Source organism: Mus caroli, chromosome 11 (assembly GCF_900094665.2).
Source record: "Mus caroli chromosome 11, CAROLI_EIJ_v1.1, whole genome shotgun sequence".
Lineage (NCBI taxonomy): Eukaryota > Metazoa > Chordata > Mammalia > Rodentia > Muridae > Mus > Mus caroli.
In genome coordinates, this window is record NC_034580.1 from 48,391,951 (window position 1) to 48,411,058 (window position 19,108).

Sequence of the window (19,108 nt, forward strand, 5' to 3'; positions counted from 1 at the left end):
AAAAAGATCTGGAGTCCTCTTCTGGAGTGTCTGAAGACAGCTACAGTGTACTTACATATAATAAATAAATAAATCTTTAAAAAAATAAATAAATAAAGAGAAGCAGACGTGGGTAGCTCTCTTGTCAGTTTGAGACAGCCTGGTCTACATAGTGAATTCTAGGACAACCAGACCTATATAATGAGACCCTGTCTCAAAAAAATAATAATGATAAAATAATAAAAAATGTGCTCCCAGCTAGCCATGATGGTTGTGTGCCTTCAATCCCAGTACTTGGGAGGTAGCAGCCAATGAATCTCTGACTTCAAAGCTATTCTGGTCTACATGTTGAGTTCCTCCAAGCCAGGCTCAATAATAATAATAATACAACAGTAATAATGCTAATAAATTTATTATATATAAATATATTTATAATTTTTCCCTCAAAAGTATGTTCCCCCTTGAGGGATGAGGAGAGCCACTGGTCTCTTCAGAGTAGCTGCTGCCAGGGCAGAGAGCTTGCTAGCAATGCTGTTGCTGACGTTTTCTGTTATGACCTATGACTTCTGCCCCTCCCATTCACTATCACGCATGGCCCTTGAGAGCTGCTTGCCGGTTAAATAGTTCAATTATTCAATTCATTCACTTCTCCTTGGTGCCTGAAACTCTGTCTGCAAGGTCTTCCACACTCCCCCACCCCCAATCCCGCCATATTCCCTGTGATACATGCTAGTGGGTGCCCATACACTGATCTTAGCATCTTCGAGGTCAAAGCGATGTTGTTACCAACTGTGAACTCAGAGAATGATGCCCTTCTCACGGGGGTATGTTCACTCGACAAGCACTGGTACCGTTTCTAAGCCTGGTACTACCAGGACTGTCTGTTGTCCTTCAGAGTGTTTTCTAACAGGATAGACACCTGAATGACCCCCTGGTCCCTGGTGTGGCTTCATCGCTTCTTTCTTATTGCTGTGTTAAAAATGCCTGCCGAAAGCAATGTCAGAGAGGAAGACTTTGCTCTCCATCAAAGTTCACAGAGGTACATCCTGTGCTGGCCAGAAGGTCTGATGGCCGGAGCAGGAAGTGGTAGGTCTCAATTCATTCCCAGCCAGGAATCAGAGAGAGAACAGAAAGTTAGAGTGGGCTATAAAACCTCCCGAGGTGTCCTGGTGACCCACTTCCTCCAGCGAGCTGACTCCATTCCCAAGTTCCCCAACATTCCCTACACTGGAGCGAGTGTTCAAATACCCAGACCTGGGGGGAGCAGTAAACAGTTAAACCATAGAGGTGTCAGGTGAAGCAGACAGCAAAGACTCCTGCTTAGGGGTCTTGAGAAAGAGTCCACTGAGGAGGTGACGCTTGGCTGGGGTCATGCAACTCAGCATCAGGATTGGTCATTACCAGCATCGTTTGCCAGTGGAAGAGGGAAGGAAAAAGGAAGTTTGGCTCACAGCCATGCCAGGCAGCTCTGGGACGGAAGTTTGTCATTCCGGGTCTCTACCTGACCCACCTCGCCTATTCTCTTGGCTCATGTTTGTGTAAGAAGAAAAAGCAGAGTCTAAGTTAATCCTCCTCGGTGCAGTGATAGATAGGAAAAAGCAAGCACTGTCCACATTTTCTTACCTTTGATTTTGTGTTTATCAAGGGAAATCTTGGTTCCAGTTTTATAGCACGTGTTTATGACTTTGAACCAGGAACTTGCCCTCCTGACCTCCTGCTTTATCCTGTTTCCTGAGTTGCTCTGTTTGAGGTTGTGTAAGACTTGTTAGAGGGTTTGCTGCCACATCAAAGGGCAGGGGAACCTTCTTGAACCCCGGGGAACCTGCAGCAGATTTCTCCCCCTCATGCGTGGTGCTGATCCCCTAGAGAACTCGTAGCTCTGCACATCACCGCTTTCTTGGCTCTCGTTCCTCTTCCCGACACAGGCATCCCAGCATGATGAGAGGTTAGCTTAACTTCACAGAAGAACCGCCACAGTCGGAAGCATAGCAACCAGCTCTGCCAGCCTCATCTCCACAAGGAAGATGTTTCCAGGAGATCTGGTGGCTCACAGAATTAACCAGAAGACCGCCAATGACCGAGGACAACTGAGCAACAATAGCAGGAGACCCACTCAAGAGAGTGTCTTACCTGTCCCTGGATCTCCATGGCACCCAAGAGGTCCTGATTCTGGCAGGAGCATCATATTGGCTAGACCTAGCTCTCAGTGTGGGAGGAGAGGCTCTTTCTCCCCAATACTTATACAATGTACAATTCCCCCTAAAAAATGAGGTGCTCAGTCCCACTGGGGACTATGGTGGGGACAAAGCTGGGTGAGGAGCTCCAAAAATATGAGCAATGTTTACAGATGACCCTCTTGTGTAAACAGACACTTGGACAGGACACTGCACTGGGTCTGATGTCAGTCTGTGTAGGGAGTAAAAAATAACACAGCATTAACTGCTGTTACTATAAATGTAGAGCTGGAGACCTGGGCCCATATCCCAGTCCATCTTTGCCCGGCAGGTATGGAGCAGGCTCTCTGTTTTATGAATGAGGAAGTGGCGCTCAGGAATGCTGGGAGCTCTGGGTCAAACAGCTATTGGCATCCAGTTTACATGCGTTTTCCTGTGGCTCTGGCTTTCCTGGCCCTGGGACACTGAGTTGTAGACAAAACACCTGTTTGCCCTGCTCTATCATGGGGAATCCAAGCCGAGCAATGAACTTTTCAGGGGCTCCCCCACTGCTGTGTCTGGGAAGCTGGAGTCAGTTGCTCTTTGCACCAGAGTTCCTTCAGTGTTTCCTGGTTCATAGACACATTCCCCCTTTGTCTTGCTGGGTGATCTGCCAGGAGAGTCAACAGTGACTTGTGGCCTTGTTTTATCTTTTGTTTTGGTTTATTTTTTGTTTTTTTCCCAGACTTTTGAGACTGAGTCTCTCTCTATAGCCCTGATTGTCCTGGAACATACTGTGTAGACCAGGCTGGCCGCAAACTTACAGGAATCTGCCTGCCTCTGCCTCCCAATCTCTGTGATTAAAAGTGTGTGCTTGTTTTTTATTTTATTTTATTTGCTTTTCTTGAAGTCCACTCTTTCTCTTTCTGGTGTGTGTGTGTGTGTGTGTGTGTGTGTGTGTGTGTGTGTGTGTTCACAACCACCTGGAATAGCAGAATCTTAAAAATCATCCCTGGGATGCAGGTCTGTTGTAGAGTTCTTTTTTTTTTTTTTTTTTTTTGTTTTTCGAGACAGGGTTTCTCTGTATAGCCCTGGCTGTCCTGGAACTCACTTTGTAGACCAGGCTGGCCTCGAACTCAGAAATCTGCCTGCCTCTGCCTCCCGAGTGCTGGGATTAAAGGTGTGCTCCACCACGCCCAGCTGTTGTAGAGTTCTTATTAGTATGCATGAAGCCCTAGATTTTATTTCCAGCATAATGTAAACTGGGCATGTTGTCTTACCCCCATAGTTCCGGCACTTGGGAGGTAGAGGCAGAAGGATCAGAAGTTCAAAGTTATCCTTGGCTATGAAGAAAGGATGTATGGCCAGCCAGGTGGTGTTGGCTCATGACTTTAATCCCAGCACTCAAGAGGCAGAGGCAGAGGCAGAGGCAGGAGGATCTCCCTGAGTTCTGAGGCCAGCCTGGTCTATAGAGTGAGTTTCAGAACAGCCAAGGTTACATAGAGAAATCTTGTCTTTAAAACACAAAAATCACACACACACACACACACACACACAAAGAAAAAAGTTCAAGTTCAAGGCCAACTAATGTTAGAGACCTTATCCAAAAAAAAAAAAAAAATCCACATGGACCAGGATATTTAGAAATCAATGTCTTCACACCTATGTTTCACAGCGAAGTCTGACTAGCTGCAGACCCTCCGTTAGAAGCCGAAAGGTTTTCTTGGTGAACCCAGGAGCCTTTATTCTGTTTCCAGAGCCAACAGTCACAGTTCACGCCACGTGCACAGGGCATGCTGTCACCCAGTTCTATGCCAAGTCCAGCATGCAGTTCTCACGCGCAGCCTTGAGCCAGAGCTCCAGAACTGGACTGTTGCTCCCTTTAGACTCCAGACCAGCTGAGTCCTCAGCAGGTACAGGACTGGGAGCGTTAGCTGGGACAGAAGAGTGCTTTTAACAGAGGGGCTTTGAGGGCATGACTTCATCTCTGTAAAGTCTAAACGCAAATGAACAGTTTGACCATTGAGGTTGGGAGGCTGAGATCCCGGGATATAGCTGCAGACCAATTCAGATTTGACCTAGTTTCTTTCCTTTTGGGGGCAGGGGATGGCATTGAGACAAGGTCTCACATCAGATAACCTGAGAGGCCTGGAACTCACTCTGTAGACCAGGGTGACCTTGAACTCACAGAGATCCCCCTGCCTCTGCCTCCTGAGTACTAGGATTAAAGGTGCCACCACAGTCTGGCTTTGTTTCTTGTTTTGAAGCAGTGTCTCATGTATCCTAGGCTGGCCTCAAATGTTCTATGAATGACTGGTGAACTTCTGGATGACAAGTTCCAGTCTCCCTTTGCTCCCTTCTTGTGGCCAGAGCCATATCTTTGGAAAAGTTTAGTAAATTGAGTGTGTGATTCGAAAGCAAACAGATGGCTTATTGGGTAAAGTGTTTGCCATGCAAGCATGAAGACCTGGGCTTGATCCACAGCATCCACACAGGAACCTTGCCAGGGTGGCTCACACTGGCAATCCCAGCCGTGGAGATGCAGGGATCAGCAGGTTCCTGGGGTTTGTTAGCTAACCAGCCTGGCCTGACCACTGAGCCCCAGGACTCAGAGGCCTTATCTCATAAAGTAAAATAAATGGCTACTGAGGAACAACATCCAAGATTGACCTCTGACCTCCACATGCACACATACACACATACACACACACACACACACATGCATTTTAAAATAGATAATAATTTATAAAGAGCAGAGCCAGGTGTGGTGCCATATACCTTTTATCCCAGCACTTGCAAAGCTCTGTGAATTCAAGGCCAGCCTGGTCTATATAGTAAGTTCTAGGACAGCCAGGGCTACACAAAAAAACCATGTCTGGAGAGATGGCTCAGTGGTTAAGAGCACTGACTGCTCTTTCAAAGGTCCCGAGTTCAAATCCCAGCAACCACATGTTGGCTCACAACCATCTATAATGAGATGTGATGCCCTCTTCTGGGGTATCTGAAGACAGTTAGAGTGTACTCATATACACAAAATAAATAAAATCTTAAAAGAAAAGAAAAGGAAACCAACCAAAAGCTACATATTTGTGTTTGTTTGTGTGTATGTATGTATGTATGTATGTATGCATATGTGTGTATGTATGGTAAACAGCTGGGTGTGGTGGCTCAGCACTTAGAAGTTTGTCTGGAGGCTCTAGCAGGTGAGTGCAGCTGCTCATATCCTTGGTCAAATACTGGTCCCCATCTGAGTGGGAAAGGGACATATATGGAGAATAGGAACACCTACCTGGTCATACCTGGTCGGCTAGGTCAGCTGAGTCAACTCTGGTAATCAATCAGTGCAGTGACAGATGTCACAGTCAGTTGCCCTCATAGCACTTAGGAAGCTGAGGCATGAGAACTGTGAAATCAAGGCCAGCCTAGTCCTGAGTCTGTGTCTCAAATGAGACAGAAAGTTAAAAATTTGCCCTGAAGGGGTATCTACAGTTTAAGCAGATATTTGCATATAAGCAATGATTCATGCTTTGTTGGAATTTCAAAAATGGACGTTTGACTGGAGAGATGGCTCAGAAGTTAAGATTGTGTACTGCTGTTCCAGAGGACCCCAGTTCAGTTCCCAGCACCCACATCTGCCATTTTATACCTGCTTGAAACTATAGCTCCAGATCTGATGCCACCTTGGGGCACACCAGACACACGCATATACACACAATTACAAACTAAAAAGCACATACAGACCACATGGTTTGGTTAAACAATTTCTGAATTGCTTTTTTTTGTTGTTGTTTGTTTTTTTTGAGGCAAGATTTCATGCAGGCCACCTGCAAAGACTGCTCTGCTGGAGTCGCTGGTTTAGACCACATGTTGCTTTTGCAGAGGACCTAAGTAGGACTCCCATCACCAATATGGTAGCTCCATATAACTCCAGTCCTAGGGGAATCCAACACCCTCTTCTGATCTCTGAGGGCACACAGTGCATGTCATGGTGTACACACACACAAAATATTCATACACATAAGACCAATAAAAAGTTTAATAATATAAAAGAAGATTCTGTTGCTGGGCAGTGGTGGTACATACCTTTAATCTCAACACTCCGAGGTAGAGGCAGGTAGATCTCTGTGAGTTTGGGGCCAGCCTGGTCTACAAAGTAAGTTTCAGGACAGCCAGGGCTACACAGAGAAACCTTGTCTGGGGGGGGGGGGGAGTGTTCTGTCTCCACCTGCCACTGTTCTGTCTGTTGTCCAACTTCCCAAAATCTGTGAGTACTCATTCATAGGCACTGACAGACAAAACTCCATCCGGGAGTCTGGGCTGCCAGGTCCTGGACCTAGAGAGCCTGAGGTCTCTATTTTCCTAGGTCTTCTAGGGATAGAGGAGACAGCCAAGGAGCCTGACTCCTGAGACACCCACTACCCCACCCCGTTCCACTTTTCTTCTGTGAAAAGGAGAAGCTGACCCCAAGACCTAGAAGCTGGCCTGCCAATGCCAGTTAGATGTTGGTGCTGCCAGGAGCTGAACTGACATTCACAGGAGGCCTCACAAACCACTGTACAAGGCACACATGGAACATTCTGTACCAGTGAGGATCAGGACACAACCAGGTCTGTCATCAGATTGGACGCAGACAAACCATGAACACAGTCCACAGAGTGGGCAAATGATTCCATCTGGGACACTGAGTGACTTTTCTCAAACCGTTGCTTTTGCAACTAGTTTCTCTCTCCCTCTCACCAACCCCCTCTCTCTGTCTGTCTCTGTTTCTGTCTCTGTCTCTTTCATTTGTATATGGTAGACTGGAGAGACAACTGAATGGTTAGGAACACTTGCTACCCCAATAAAGGATCTAGGTTTGGTTCCCGGCTTCCATGTGGCAGCTGTCTGAAACTCTAGATTCAGGCCAGCCTAGGCTATGTAAGGAGACTTACGTAAAAATGAGAATCTAGATGTCTCTCCTCTTCTGTGGCTCTGTGCTTTCTGAGACTTGGGCAAGTTCTCCAGAGTCCCCTAAATGGACAGACTTATACAGGGTTGGAGTCACAGAGCTTGCTGACCGTGAGACAAATGGGCAGTGGGTCAGTGGGTCAGTGGGTAAAGTGCTTGCCACTCAAACATGAGGAGCTGAGCTTGGGTCTGCAGTAGCTAAGGGAAAAGCTAGGTGCCACAGCTCACATTGTTACCGAGTGCCACAGCTCACATTTGTTACCCAGTGCAGGGGACATGTGGTGTGTGTGTGTGTGTGTGTGTGTGTAGGTGGACTCATGGAGTTGGCTGGCCAGCTAGTCTAGCCAAATTGATGACTTCTGTGTGAGACCTTGTCTCAAAAAATAAGGTGTAGAAATGATAGAATAAAGTACCCAATAGTAGCTGGGCAGTGGTGCCGCACACCTTTGATCCCAACACTTGGGAGGCAGAGACAGGCAGATTTCTGAATTCGAGGCCAGCCTGATCTACAGAGTAAGTTCCAGGACAGCCAGGGCTATACAGAGAAACCCTGTCACGAAAAACCAAAAGAGGAAAAAAAAAAGAAAGAAAGAAAGAAAGAAAGAAAGAAAGAAAGAAAGAGAAAAAGAAAAAGAAAAAGAAAATACCCAATGGTACACACACACACACACACACACACACACACGGTAGGGGGAGAAGAAGAGGGGAGAGGTACACATGCATACCCCACACACACAGAGAATGAGGACCAGGTGGCACCTGCCATCTGAGCTGAAAAAAGACTCCAGCACTCAGGATGTACAGACGGGAGTTTAGGAGTTCAAAGTCTTTACCAAAAGGTGAAGACCCCACTCCTAGTAGCAGATTCGAGCACATATGTTCAGTGCTCCGTTCGGTCTGGGTCTGGTGGAGGGAGCTATGGGAAGCGAGGAAAGGAGAGCCTGTGGAAGGAGTCCAGTAGGTGGCATGGTTTTGGAAATGTGGGTCTGAAGAGCGGAGTTGATCAAGTAGCCAGCCATCTAAAGCACACTCAGAGGGTGAGAGAGCATGAGGCAGGAACTCCAGGCACATCTGTTTTCATCGTGGAGTTTAAGAGAACCGGCCGGGAGAGATGGTCCAGTGGACCATCTCAGGTTCATGTCACCAAACCAGATCTTCAAAGTTGGATCCCAGTACTCCACAGGGTGGAAGGAAAGTGCCGACTTCTCCACAAGGGAGCTTCCCCCATTACTTACTTCCCAAATTATTAAGTAAATAAATAAATGTAATTTTTTAAAGGTTAAAAGAAGAAGAAAAGGAAGGTGAGCCTTTGTTGCCTCCGGGAGGGTTTGACCTCCGCACTGAGGAGCCTGTTGGTCCTTAAGTCTTGCCTGCGGATCCGGTAGTGCTTGGAGGATTGCGATCGCCCTCCGGCTCGAGTTCTCTGCGGTGGTTAGAGGTCCAGGGCCGGGGACTGGGGCCACGTACAGAATCGCAAGAGGAAGGGGCGCGGCTCCCGCAGCCCTGCCGCCACTCGAGACTCCGGCCCCTCCTCGGCCGGAGGTGGCGCCTCCCCTGCGGCGGCCGGAGACTGGAGGTGGCGTCGGGAGCTGGAGCCCAGGGCTCGGATGTCACTGAGGATCGCCGGCGCCCTGAAGCGCATCTCGGGCTGGAGCCACAGGTACGCAGCGGGACCGGGTGAGGGGACACACAGCGCGTGGTCCACAGATCTGCTTCCCAAAAGGGAGACACGGACGGGAGGGTCGGGGCGGCGACAGCGGTGGCCGCGAAGCAGCCTGACTGACCGTCATTCTGTCTGGACCTTCCGACCCGGAGTCCAGACCGGTCGCGCCAGTGGAATCGGGCCCCTGTGCACCTTTACTCTCGGCCAGGCCTGGCAGGGGACAGAGCTGTCCAGGTGGCCCAGCTGTTGCAGGGACGCAATGTACACAGTGGCGTCCGTCTCAGGATCCTCTGTTCTTGAGCTTCGATTGCTGGAGAATCCGGGTCTCTCCCAATCCCCCGATCTTCCCGGTCCGTGAACCCCACTGAAAAGGCCTAGAAATGCACTGGTCAGAGGCCACCTCTCTCCTAGTGTCCCAAGGGCTCTTTCCTCACCTCTCTGTGTGGTTCTGCTGCCCCTTGTGGTCCCCAGGGCTTAGCTTTTGCCCTGGGGTATGTGCTGTACCCAAGGCAGTGACCATCTTTACCTAGGTGTCATTTACCCTCTGATTTTTCTACACCTCCTGGAAGCTGCGTCTCACAGAGTCTGCCCAAGGCCAGCAGAGACTGTATAACCAGCCACTATGTTGTAAAATAGATGTCGCACAGGGGTTCAATGTCACCCATAGCTTTGGAGACTAGAAAAGAGAACCAAGGAGTTTGCCTGAAAGCTCACCCATCAGACCAAGCCTGGAATGCTAGGATTTAAGATCTGAGCACTGAACCCTGAACCTCTGACTCTAAGGAGAGTCAGGGAGCGCAGTTAACAGCCCTTCAGGTATTCAGGGAAGGCTGGAGGCAAGGAGAGGCCTGCACAGGTCTTCACAGGAAGACAGATGGGAGGTGGCCCTTGAGAGGACAGTTTCATTCCCGGTTAGCTTGGAGCTTGACTTTTCTCCAGTGCCTCTCCTGTCCCCTGACCTGGACTTACATGTGTTGCCTTGGTCTGGTTTTGTCCACTGGAAATTGTTTTTATCAAATTTCCCAACAAACCTTGCCTGAAGTTCCACATCTGGTTGCTTGCCTGGATCCACCTTCACTCAAGATTCAGCCCTTAATGCCAGCTTCATCCTCCAGGTCTGGTGTTTCCACCCTCAAGAGCCCTAGTTCTGAGCCCCGAGCCCCCTTATTCCTTTATCAGGTAACAAGTACCTTCCTCTACACCCAGGATCCCAGTCTATTTTTCTAGCAAGACTCTACTGCAATCCCCACTCCGGGGACAAATGTGAAAATTCTGTGTTGTTCGTCCTGAGGCTCCAAGGCCCTGGTGGCACAGCAAGCCCTACAAAGGGCACAATATGGGAATCCTGCATGGGCAGAGACCCCATGTAATAGCACCCCTTAGATAAGTTAGGGGCAATAAGAAAACAGATATATGTACGTGCTTAATGGCTCATTATAAATTGGCGCTTTCATTAATGATTTTAATGTGTGTGTGTTAGTATAAGCATGAGTGTCACAGCGTGTTATGGACACCAGAGGGGAACTTTCAGGAGTCCATTGTCACCTTCCACCGGGGTGAATGTCTTAGTTAGGGTTTTACTGCTGTGAACAGACACCATGACCAAGGCAACTCTTATAAGGACAACATTTAATTGGGGCTGGGTTACAGGTTCAGAGGTTCAGTCCATTATCACCAAGGCAGGAACATGGCAGCATCCAGGCAGGCATGGTGAAGGAGGAGTTGAGAGTTCTACATTTTCACTTGAAGGCTGCTAGCAGAATACTGACTCCCAGGCAGCTAGGCTGAGGGTCTTATTGCCCACACCCACAGTAACACGCCCACTCCAACAAGGCCACACCCACTCCAGCAGGGCCATGCCTACTCTTCTGATAGCCACTTCCTGGGCCAAGCATATTCACAGTGAGTCAAGGTCTCTCTTGTTTCCGCTGCTACGAAGTATACTTGAGGTAGCTGGTCCTCAAGCTTCCAGCTGACTCTCTTGTTTCTACCTCCCATCTCACTGTAGGTAGGCTGAGATTACTGATGTGACGACAGCATCTGACATTTGAAAAGCATTTATTCTATTTTATGTCAATCACATACAATAGCCTTCGGAGGGTGTTGGATCATCTGGAACTAGAGTCGCACGCAGTTGGTTATGAGCCATGTGGGTGCTAGGAACCAAAGTTAGGTCCATGGTAAGAGTAATCAGTGCTCTTAACTGCTGGGCCATCGCAGGTCCAGCCCCTGAATCTGACTTCGTATATGGATCCTGGAGATCAAACTCAAGTTGTCAGACCTGCGCAGTGGACAGCCCTGCCCAGTGAGTCACCTTTCTGTCTCTTAAGCTGTTTTTGTTTTTAAGGTTTATTTTTATGGTTTTTAAAAAATGTTTTTATGTGTATGGGCATGTTTTGCCCTCATGTATGTGTGTACCATGTGCATGTCAGGTGCCCTTGGAGGACAGAAGAAGGCATGGGATCCCCTGGAACTCAAGTTACAGATATTTGTCAGATGGGGATTGACAGATGTGGATGCTGGGGAGTCAGATTTGGGTCCCATGCAAAAGCAGCAAGTTCGGATTCTGTTTGTTTGCTTGTTATACTTTTGAGACAGGTCTTGGCTAGAACTTGCTATGTGGACCAGGCTGACCTCAAATCCATAGAGCTCCTCCTGCCCCTGCTCTCCAAGTACTGGGATTAAAAGTGTGTACCATCATATCTATCATAGCAAGTGCTCTTAGCACATCTCTCCAGCCATCTTAAGCAGATTTTATCTGGTCATTCATGCCTTGGCCATGCTGGACACAGAAACTCACTAATATAGATTTTCATGATTTATTTTTTAAAAAATATTTTTCTTATTTATTTGTGGGTGTAGGAAAGAGAGAGAGAGAGAGAGAGAGAGAGAGAGAGAGAGAGAGAGAGAGAGAGAGAGAGAAGACACTCACGACTCAGAGCCAGTGAACATGTTGGATTGGTTCTTCCTCTTGTATGGGTCTCCAGTGGGTCTCCAGGATCAGACTCACGTTGAGTCTTGGCAGCCATTTTACCCACTGAGTCATGTCTCCGGCCTCAAAGCCTCCTTTGAGGACATATCTTTGTACTTCATCACCTCTACTTTTCTGGCATGCCAACATGGCCAGGCACGAATGACATATGCCAGCCCATGATCTGGGTTTAAAAAGATTAGGAAGAGAGAAGTTGGAGAGCTGGCTGAGTTAGTAAGTCACCTGCTGTATGAGCATGAGGACCTAACCTTGAATCCCCAGCACCCAAGTAAAGAGTAGGGTGCTGTTGCTGGGTATGGAGGGAGGAGAAGAGACAGGGGAATTCTTGAAACTCATTGGCCCGTTAGCCTAGCTAAATGATGTTCAGTAAAAGAGCCTGTCTCAGCCAGGCAGTGGTGGCACACACCTTTAACGAAGCCCGACTGGTCTACAGAGTGAGTTCTAGGACAGCCAGGGCCACACAGAGAAACCCTGTCTAGAGAAAGAAAAGAAGACAAAGCAAAACAAAGAGCCTGTTACAAAAAAGTAGGGTAAATCAAGCTTGGTGGTGTATGTCTTTAATCCTGGCACTTGGGAGGTAGAGGAAAGTGGATCTCTGAGTGTTCAAGCCCATCCTGGTTTACTTAAAAAGTTCCAGGACAGCCAAGGCTACATAATTGAGAGACCCTTTCTCCAAAAAAAAAAAAAAAAAAAGTGAAAAGAGGCAGAGGAAAAAGTGAAAAGAGGTAGAGGAAGACATTAGACATCCACCTCTGGCTTCCAATGTACACACCTGTGCATATACTACACACACCCTATAACCTATTTATTTGTTTATTTTTATTGGTTTTTGAAACAGGATTGCTCTGTGTAGCTCTGGCTGTCCTGGAACTTGCTCTGTAGACCAGGCTGGGCTCTAATGTAGAAAGATCCGCCTGCCTCTGCTTCCCACGTGCTGGAAGTAAAGGTGTGTGCCGATACTGCCTAGCCAAAAGAAAAAAAAGTTTCTAAAGAAAAGAAAACTTAGGAAGAGAGAGAGAGAGATTATGCACTGGTGTCTAAGCAGCCAGGGTAGGCCTTTTAGAAGAGTTGCCTATCTTAGGGGCTGTCACTCAGTTGATAGCTTCTTACCCTCCTGTGGCCTTTGTGAAAAGATCCCCAGCCTCAAGTGTAAAGACTAACCAACAGGGCTGGCCTTGTTGTGCATGAAGAGTCAGTCACCCAGTGTGGTCACATCAGGAGTCTGGCCCTAGGTCTAGTGGAGGCTCACTTGCCTCTCCACTTTAGGAAGGCTTTATGCTCCTGGCCCCACTCCCAGCAATGTGTTGACTACTGCATCCCAGAGAAATGCCCACCTGAATGCCAAAGTGTCTGGGAAGCTCAAATGAGCCTGCTTTGGGACCACACCCCCAGTGTGTGCCACCCTAATTTCTGCACCCTAACCAAGCAGGTCAAGGAAGACAACCTTCCAACATAGGTCACTGGGAGTCACAGATCCTCAAACCTCAGAGCTGCTCTCAGCCAATCCCAGTGCAGCCACACAGGCCTTCCCCCTTGCTCTGCCTCCTGGCACTGGGGAGAGATCAATTTCCAGCCAGTCCTGCTTGCCTGCAGGCTCTGTTTCTTCCTGATAATGCATGAGTAACCTGGTTAAACCCGGGGTGGCCAGGGCCTCCTCAGCCATTCTGTTGCTCCCCCCCCCAAAGACTAATAGGGAGAGGAGAAGGGGGTGGGGAGACAGGAAACCTCTTCTTTTCTACCAAGGCCACCCCTCTACCAACTCTCCATGCCTCCGTCTGTCCCCTTGCCATTCACCAACTATTTAGTTAACATTGACTACATGCCAGGGCTGGTGCCAGGCACTGAGTGACAGACATATAAAGGCAGGGCCTGTCCCCAGGACGCTCAGGGGGTGGGAATGGGAGGAGGAAATAAAAAACAATTGCAGGGTAGGGGTGATGAGTGACCCCCCCACCAAAAGAACCTCATGACCTCCAAGCTGAGTCCTGTGGGTGTAGCATGAGGGAGGTGGGTGTCTGATGAAGCTCCCTAGACAGAAGACAGAGTTGCCGGCCCACCCAATGTATTATTATGGAATTTATGGCACTTGAAGTTGACTTAGTTCCTACTTTGACTGTGGGTTTTCTTGGAGAAAGAGGGACCATGGCAAGGGCTTTGGCCAGGGTTTGCCTCTAGGAAATTGATTTTGGCTGCAGTGAACTTGGAGACGTGCCTCGATTCTAGCCAGGGCTCTGCCACTTAAGACCTGTGTGTGTCTCTGGGCCGGGTCACTTCCTCCTCAGAACCGCGGGGTTTTCATCTGGAAAAAAAAAAAAAAAAAGCACCTAGGGGGTTGAGGACTAAGATGAGTATTTATGCTACACACCTGGACCATAAAGGGCACAAAATGGGGGTGGACAAATTGTGAAGCTGCCGCTGCTCCTGCCTTGCCTCTGGCATTCCTTTTCTGGGCTCCTTTGTGATCTCAATGTTCTTGATCATTGTTTATCAGGAAAAGATCAAACATAGACGCTAACAGAATGGCCAGGAAGCAGCCTGGGTGGGACTGGAGTTTGAGCATGCGCCTGGTCTCAGCACCGCGGGAGGTGTCCGAGCAGAGGTGCCGCTAGGGAAGCCCTGGAAAGGGAGTGGATCTACTACGTCAGAACTAAGGTTCCTAACGCCCAGACTTGCGCGCGTCCTATTGCCCAGGCCGTGTCAACCTCAAAAGTTTCTCTACCATACTGATGAGAAAGAAGATGCCAGAGCTAGGGACCGTGTGACCAGGGAGGGCACGCGTAAGCCCCCCAGTTCTCCGTGGTAAAGGAGCCAGCAGGATGTCCTAGCCCTTATCTGAACTCTTCACTCACCAACCCATCTATGTTTTGATTTTTTTGTTTTTTGTTCTTTTCGGCCCCCACCACCAGGTCTGCCAACTCCAGTTTTTAACTGTATAAGCATGGAGGCCCTGGGTACTGGGAGAGACCGCACCTCCCAGGCCTCAGCCACTGAAAGCCTGGATTTGCGACGGCTGTCCACGCGCGCCGACTCTGCCTACAGCTCTTTCTCCACGGCGTCTGGTGATCCCGAGACGCACACGCCGTCCCCTGGCACAGAGCGCCTCCCTTACCTGGACTGGGACTACGTGCGAGTGGTTTGGGGCAGCCAATCTCCTACCTCGAAGGACGCTGTCCTTTCAACGACTCAGCGACCTGGGCAGGCAGTCGCTGGGCACAGTGACCCACGGTCCCCAGAGGTCCAGGGAAGCCCGGGACCACTAAACAGACAAGACACCCCACTGTTGTACGCGCTGGCCGCGGAAGCTGAAGCTACAGCACGCACCGCAGAGCCGCCCAGCCCGCCAGCCTCGCGGGCCGCCTACCGCCAGCGGTTGCAGGGTGCACAGCGACGAGTGCTGCGGGAGACGTCCTTCCAGCGAAAGGAACTTCGCATGAGCCTGCCGGGCCGCCTGCGTCCCGCAGTCCCCACGCGACCTCCCACGGTGCACGTGCGCTCAGCCTCCAGCAGCCAGGAACTGGGAGAAGAGGAGCCGGCACGCACCGCCGTCCCAGCGCGGGCTGCTGCTGGCCCGGGGCGTCTCTCCAGCCAGCAGCGACAGTGCTGCTTCTCTGAGCCAGGCAAATTACATCGCGTAGGTTGGAGTGGTGGGCCCACGGGTGAGGACTTGAGAGAAGATTATTCCACGCAGGAGTTGCAGCGTGGGATGCCCGCAAAGTCCAAAGGGCTGCTGGAGACTCAGTCCCTAAGCTCAACGGAGCTGAATTCTGGGCCAGCGGGTCTTGGCAATGCCCTTAGACCTGCGGGTCGGAGTCAGAGTGTTTCAGGCGAGGTCATGGGTCCCTGCACGGGTTCAGAAAGGACTGTGGCCACTGTCCAGGTATGGAAGATAAAAGACGTCGACTGGTGGGGGAGGGCGGCATCTGGGAGACTGTTTCAGACCACTGTTTCCCTGTTCTAGGCTGTTCCTCAAAGAGCAGACACCCGCAGACCACTGCTTCACACCAAGCTTTCCAGGTGAGAGATAAGGGACACTCTTGGAGTCAACTTTCACGGGTCTTGATTTTAAAAGGAACCACAGGTCCCATATTCATTACTTTTCCTATTGTTGAGAACAAATTTTTTCTTTTGAAGATTTATTTATTTATTTATTTTATGTGTATGCATACACTATAGCTATCTTCAGACTCACCAGAAGAGGGCACTTGGATCCCATTACAGATGGTTGTGAGCCACTATGTGGTTGCTGGGATTTGAACTCAGGACCTCTGGAAGAGCAGTCAGTACTCTTAACCGCTGAGCCATCTCTCCAGCCCCGTGAACAAATTCTTAAGAGTGGAGACTTGAAGAAGAAATATTTATTTTGGCTCGTGGTTGAAGAGAGTGGAGTCCATCCTGGCAGGAAGGCATGGATTCAGGGTGTGTGAGGCTTCTGGTTACCCTCCATCAGGAAACAGACTCCTGCTGGGGCTCAGCGCCCTTTCCACTTCTGTTCAGTCCTCAAACCTCAGTCCATGGGATGGCTCTGCCCACATTCAGTCAGATTACAATCTCAGACATCCTCCTCACACATATACATCTTCCCTCCCCAGTGGCACCTCTCTGGAAACCCCCTCATAGTCAGTCAGAGGTGTGTCTCCTAGGTAATTCCAAATCCATTCAAGTTGGCAAAGATCTAATTATTACAGGACAGTCTACCTGCCTCAGTCTGAGACTTCTGACTGTCTTGTGCAAACTGCATGCTCTGCTGTTTGTCTGGGGCAGTGGGAAGGGCCTCTTTCCTGGTCACTGTAGGCTCCCTGCCTCTAGGTTTTTGACTCAGAAGGAGGTCACAGGAGTGTGTCCTGGAGAGGCCCTCCAGGCCAAACCGGCTGGCTGTGGTCGGAGAATCTCTGAGACCTTGGTGTCTACTCCGGGCCCCTCCCTCCCTGATGATGAAGTGTTCCTGAGAGAAGCCAAAACACCATCACCTCAAGATTCCCAAGGGCTCCCAACCAGGTGAATCCCTTCCTGTGTCCAAACACAGAGAGACACTCTCCTAACACATATACATCTAAAAAATGCCAGAGGGCTGGGAACTCTCTCTGGTAATGCCCAGGTGTTGGGGGATGGCGGCAAGCAGCCAGACCTTGAGCTCTTGTCTGCACCAGAGCCTTTTCTGATTCAGTATCCCTTCTACTTCCAGCACCTCCTACCGGCAGTATGAAAACGACTTAAGCAAAAAAGCTGGTCAGATTGCAGTTTCAGCAGAGAGACCCCTCCATGAGTCTCCAGGGATCACGGGAACAGAGGACTGTGGGCAAGCGGTGAACAACTCTGTGGATCTCTCCAGACCCACAAGCATTCCAGAGACTACAAATGACGACATCCCAACCTTTGACACTAATGGGACCACTGACCCCTCTGCAGCTACAGAGAAAAAAACCCTCAAGCCTCCCTCAGTCGATGTCTTGAGACCTTCAGACTCTGAGACTGAAGGGTCCCCTCACCACACTTCCCTGACTTGGGGCCAGTTTGATTCCAAGACTACTTGGCCTAGTCGGCATTTTGAGGCGCTGGTTCAAGAGCTGACCAGACTGGATCCCTCTTTGAGCCGTACTCTTGCCGCACAGCCCGGTCCAGAGCCACCGCTGGGCCTGCTGGATGGGCTTTTTCCTGCCGAAGAGATCCGAAGTGCGATGAGGCCAGCCCTTGAGGAGATGGGAGAGAAGGCTGCTGGCGCATCGGAGGAAGGGTGAGCATTAAAAACTCTTGATTCTGAGTATCTGCAGTCTAAGGCAGAAAGATTCAGAGAACTTTGGCTTTGTCCTCAGGTCTTGCGGACAACTCACCCAGGAACTGCAGACTTCCCAAGAGGCATCAAGATCTGAAAACTCTACCCCCGACCCTGACCAATCAAGTGACCAGGAATTCCCAGAAGGAAACAACACCCAGGCCAAGAAAGTGAGTGGGGGAAGGGGTGGGGTGGGTAGGGGGATGGAAGCTGGGTGGGGCCTCGGCTTAGTGTCTGGTTGGAGAAATCCAGACTTGGCCCAGTTTTTGAATACTTAGGCCCTCCCGGCAGGTGGAACTAGCCCGCCTCCTCCAAAAGATGCTGCAGGATCTTCACGCTGAGCAGGAGCGACTGAGGGGGACCGCCGCAGACTGGACCCAACGCAACGGAGCTCTGGAGGCTGCAGTGAGCCAGGCCTGTACACCTCGGGAGCTGGAGCGGTTCCGCCGGTTCATGACTGATCTAGAGCGCGTGCTTGGTCTGCTGCTGCTGCTAGGCAGTCGCTTGGTCCGTGTAAACCTCGCCATGGCTAGGGCGGGCTCAAACAGCGACCCTGAAGAGAGGGTAAAAGTTGAGGTTGGGGGAAGAGCTTGGTTTGGAGGGGCCTTCCTTCTACCGCCGGGATCATCCCGGAAGCAACGGTGTTCATTGCGCCCTCTCCCGGTGGTTCCAGGCCTCTCTGCGGCAGCGACTCCAAATTCTGCAGCGACAGCAAGAAGATGCTAAGGAGCTGAAGGAGCACGTGGCTCGGCGGGAGCAAACCCTGCGTCAGGTGTTGGAGCGGGAGCTGCCCGCAGAGCATCTGCGCTCCTATTGTGTGCTGCTGGCCTCCAAGGCCAGGATCCTGTCACAGCAGCGCAGCCTGGACGATCGAATCCGGTTCCTTAAGGACCAACTGGACACTATCTGGAGCGACCTCAGCCATCATCCCCTTTCTCCCAGACTGACCTGGACCCCAGCAATCTGTCCTCTAAACAAACAACCTTTTCTTGCTACCCTTATCTAGTTACAGGTAGCGGAGATGGGAACATTGTCCCAGGCTCACCCACAACTGGGGTGATGCTTTATAGAGAGCTTTCCCTTGAGAGAGTAGGGAGGAGTCAGACCAGGCCTTCCTAGGACACATCTTCCCACGGTGTTCTCCTGTGACCTTATTCAAGTTTGTAATTCTTTGGGAATTTGTGGGTCGTAAAAACTGCAGTATTCAAAGCCTGGCCTGGTGGTGTAGCTGTACTCCCCGTTATATGGGAAGCTGAAGATTTCAAGTTTAAGGTCTATCTGGGCTACAAAGGGAACTCAAAGCCAGCCTGGACAACTTAGGAGACTCTCCTTCAAAATAAGACGTCAAAAGAGGGCTGCAGGGTTTCGGGTTAGGTATACGGGGTTGGGGGAGGTCTGCCTCCACAAAAGACAGAAAAAGAAGTCTGCAGGGGTGGGAGTTGGGGATACAGGGTTGGGGTGTGTGTGTGTGTGTGTGTGTGTGTGTGTGTGTGTGTGAAGAGATGGCCCAGCAGTTAAGATCACTTGCTGTTCTGCCAGAGCATCTGGATTTTATTTCATGCATCTATGGGATATGACCCACACCCTTCTGTAACTCCAGTTCC

The 19,108-nt window shown here is 50.0% G+C and overlaps 1 protein-coding gene across 4 annotated transcripts; it reads left to right on the plus strand.

Annotated features, from left to right (window-relative positions):
* Positions 1–8,603: 8,603 nt before the first annotated feature.
* On the plus strand, positions 8,604–18,713 carry Shroom1 (shroom family member 1). 4 transcript variants are annotated; one of them, XM_029484187.1, is made up of 9 exons: positions 8,634–8,739; positions 10,963–11,047; positions 14,641–15,611; positions 15,693–15,748; positions 16,526–16,729; positions 16,917–17,465; positions 17,545–17,674; positions 17,796–18,068; positions 18,178–18,713. In XM_029484187.1, exons 2-9 carry the CDS (start codon positions 10,990–10,992, stop codon positions 18,508–18,510), a joined length of 2,574 nt encoding a protein of 857 aa, XP_029340047.1. In that variant the 5' UTR covers positions 8,634–8,739; positions 10,963–10,989; the 3' UTR covers positions 18,511–18,713. The 4 variants fall into 4 exon arrangements, with proteins under 4 accessions (XP_021032490.1, XP_029340047.1, XP_021032489.1 ...); XM_021176831.1 differs by lacking the exon at positions 10,963–11,047 and having other exon boundaries at positions 8,604–8,739; positions 16,541–16,729; XM_021176830.2 differs by lacking the exon at positions 10,963–11,047.
* The last annotated feature ends 395 nt before the right edge of the window (positions 18,714–19,108 follow it).

Bases quoted from the DNA above. Each gene is read 5' to 3' on its own strand.
- Shroom1 (XM_029484187.1), top strand. From the start codon at position 10,990: ATGGATCCTGGAGATCAAACTCAAGTTGTCAGACCTGCGCAGTGGACA. The intron at 11,048-14,640 runs GTGAGTCACCTT...CCCCACCACCAG, and splicing joins GCAGTGGACAGCCCTGCCCA to GTCTGCCAACTCCAGTTTTT. The intron at 16,730-16,916 runs GTGAATCCCTTC...TTCTACTTCCAG, and splicing joins TCCCAAGGGCTCCCAACCAG to CACCTCCTACCGGCAGTATG.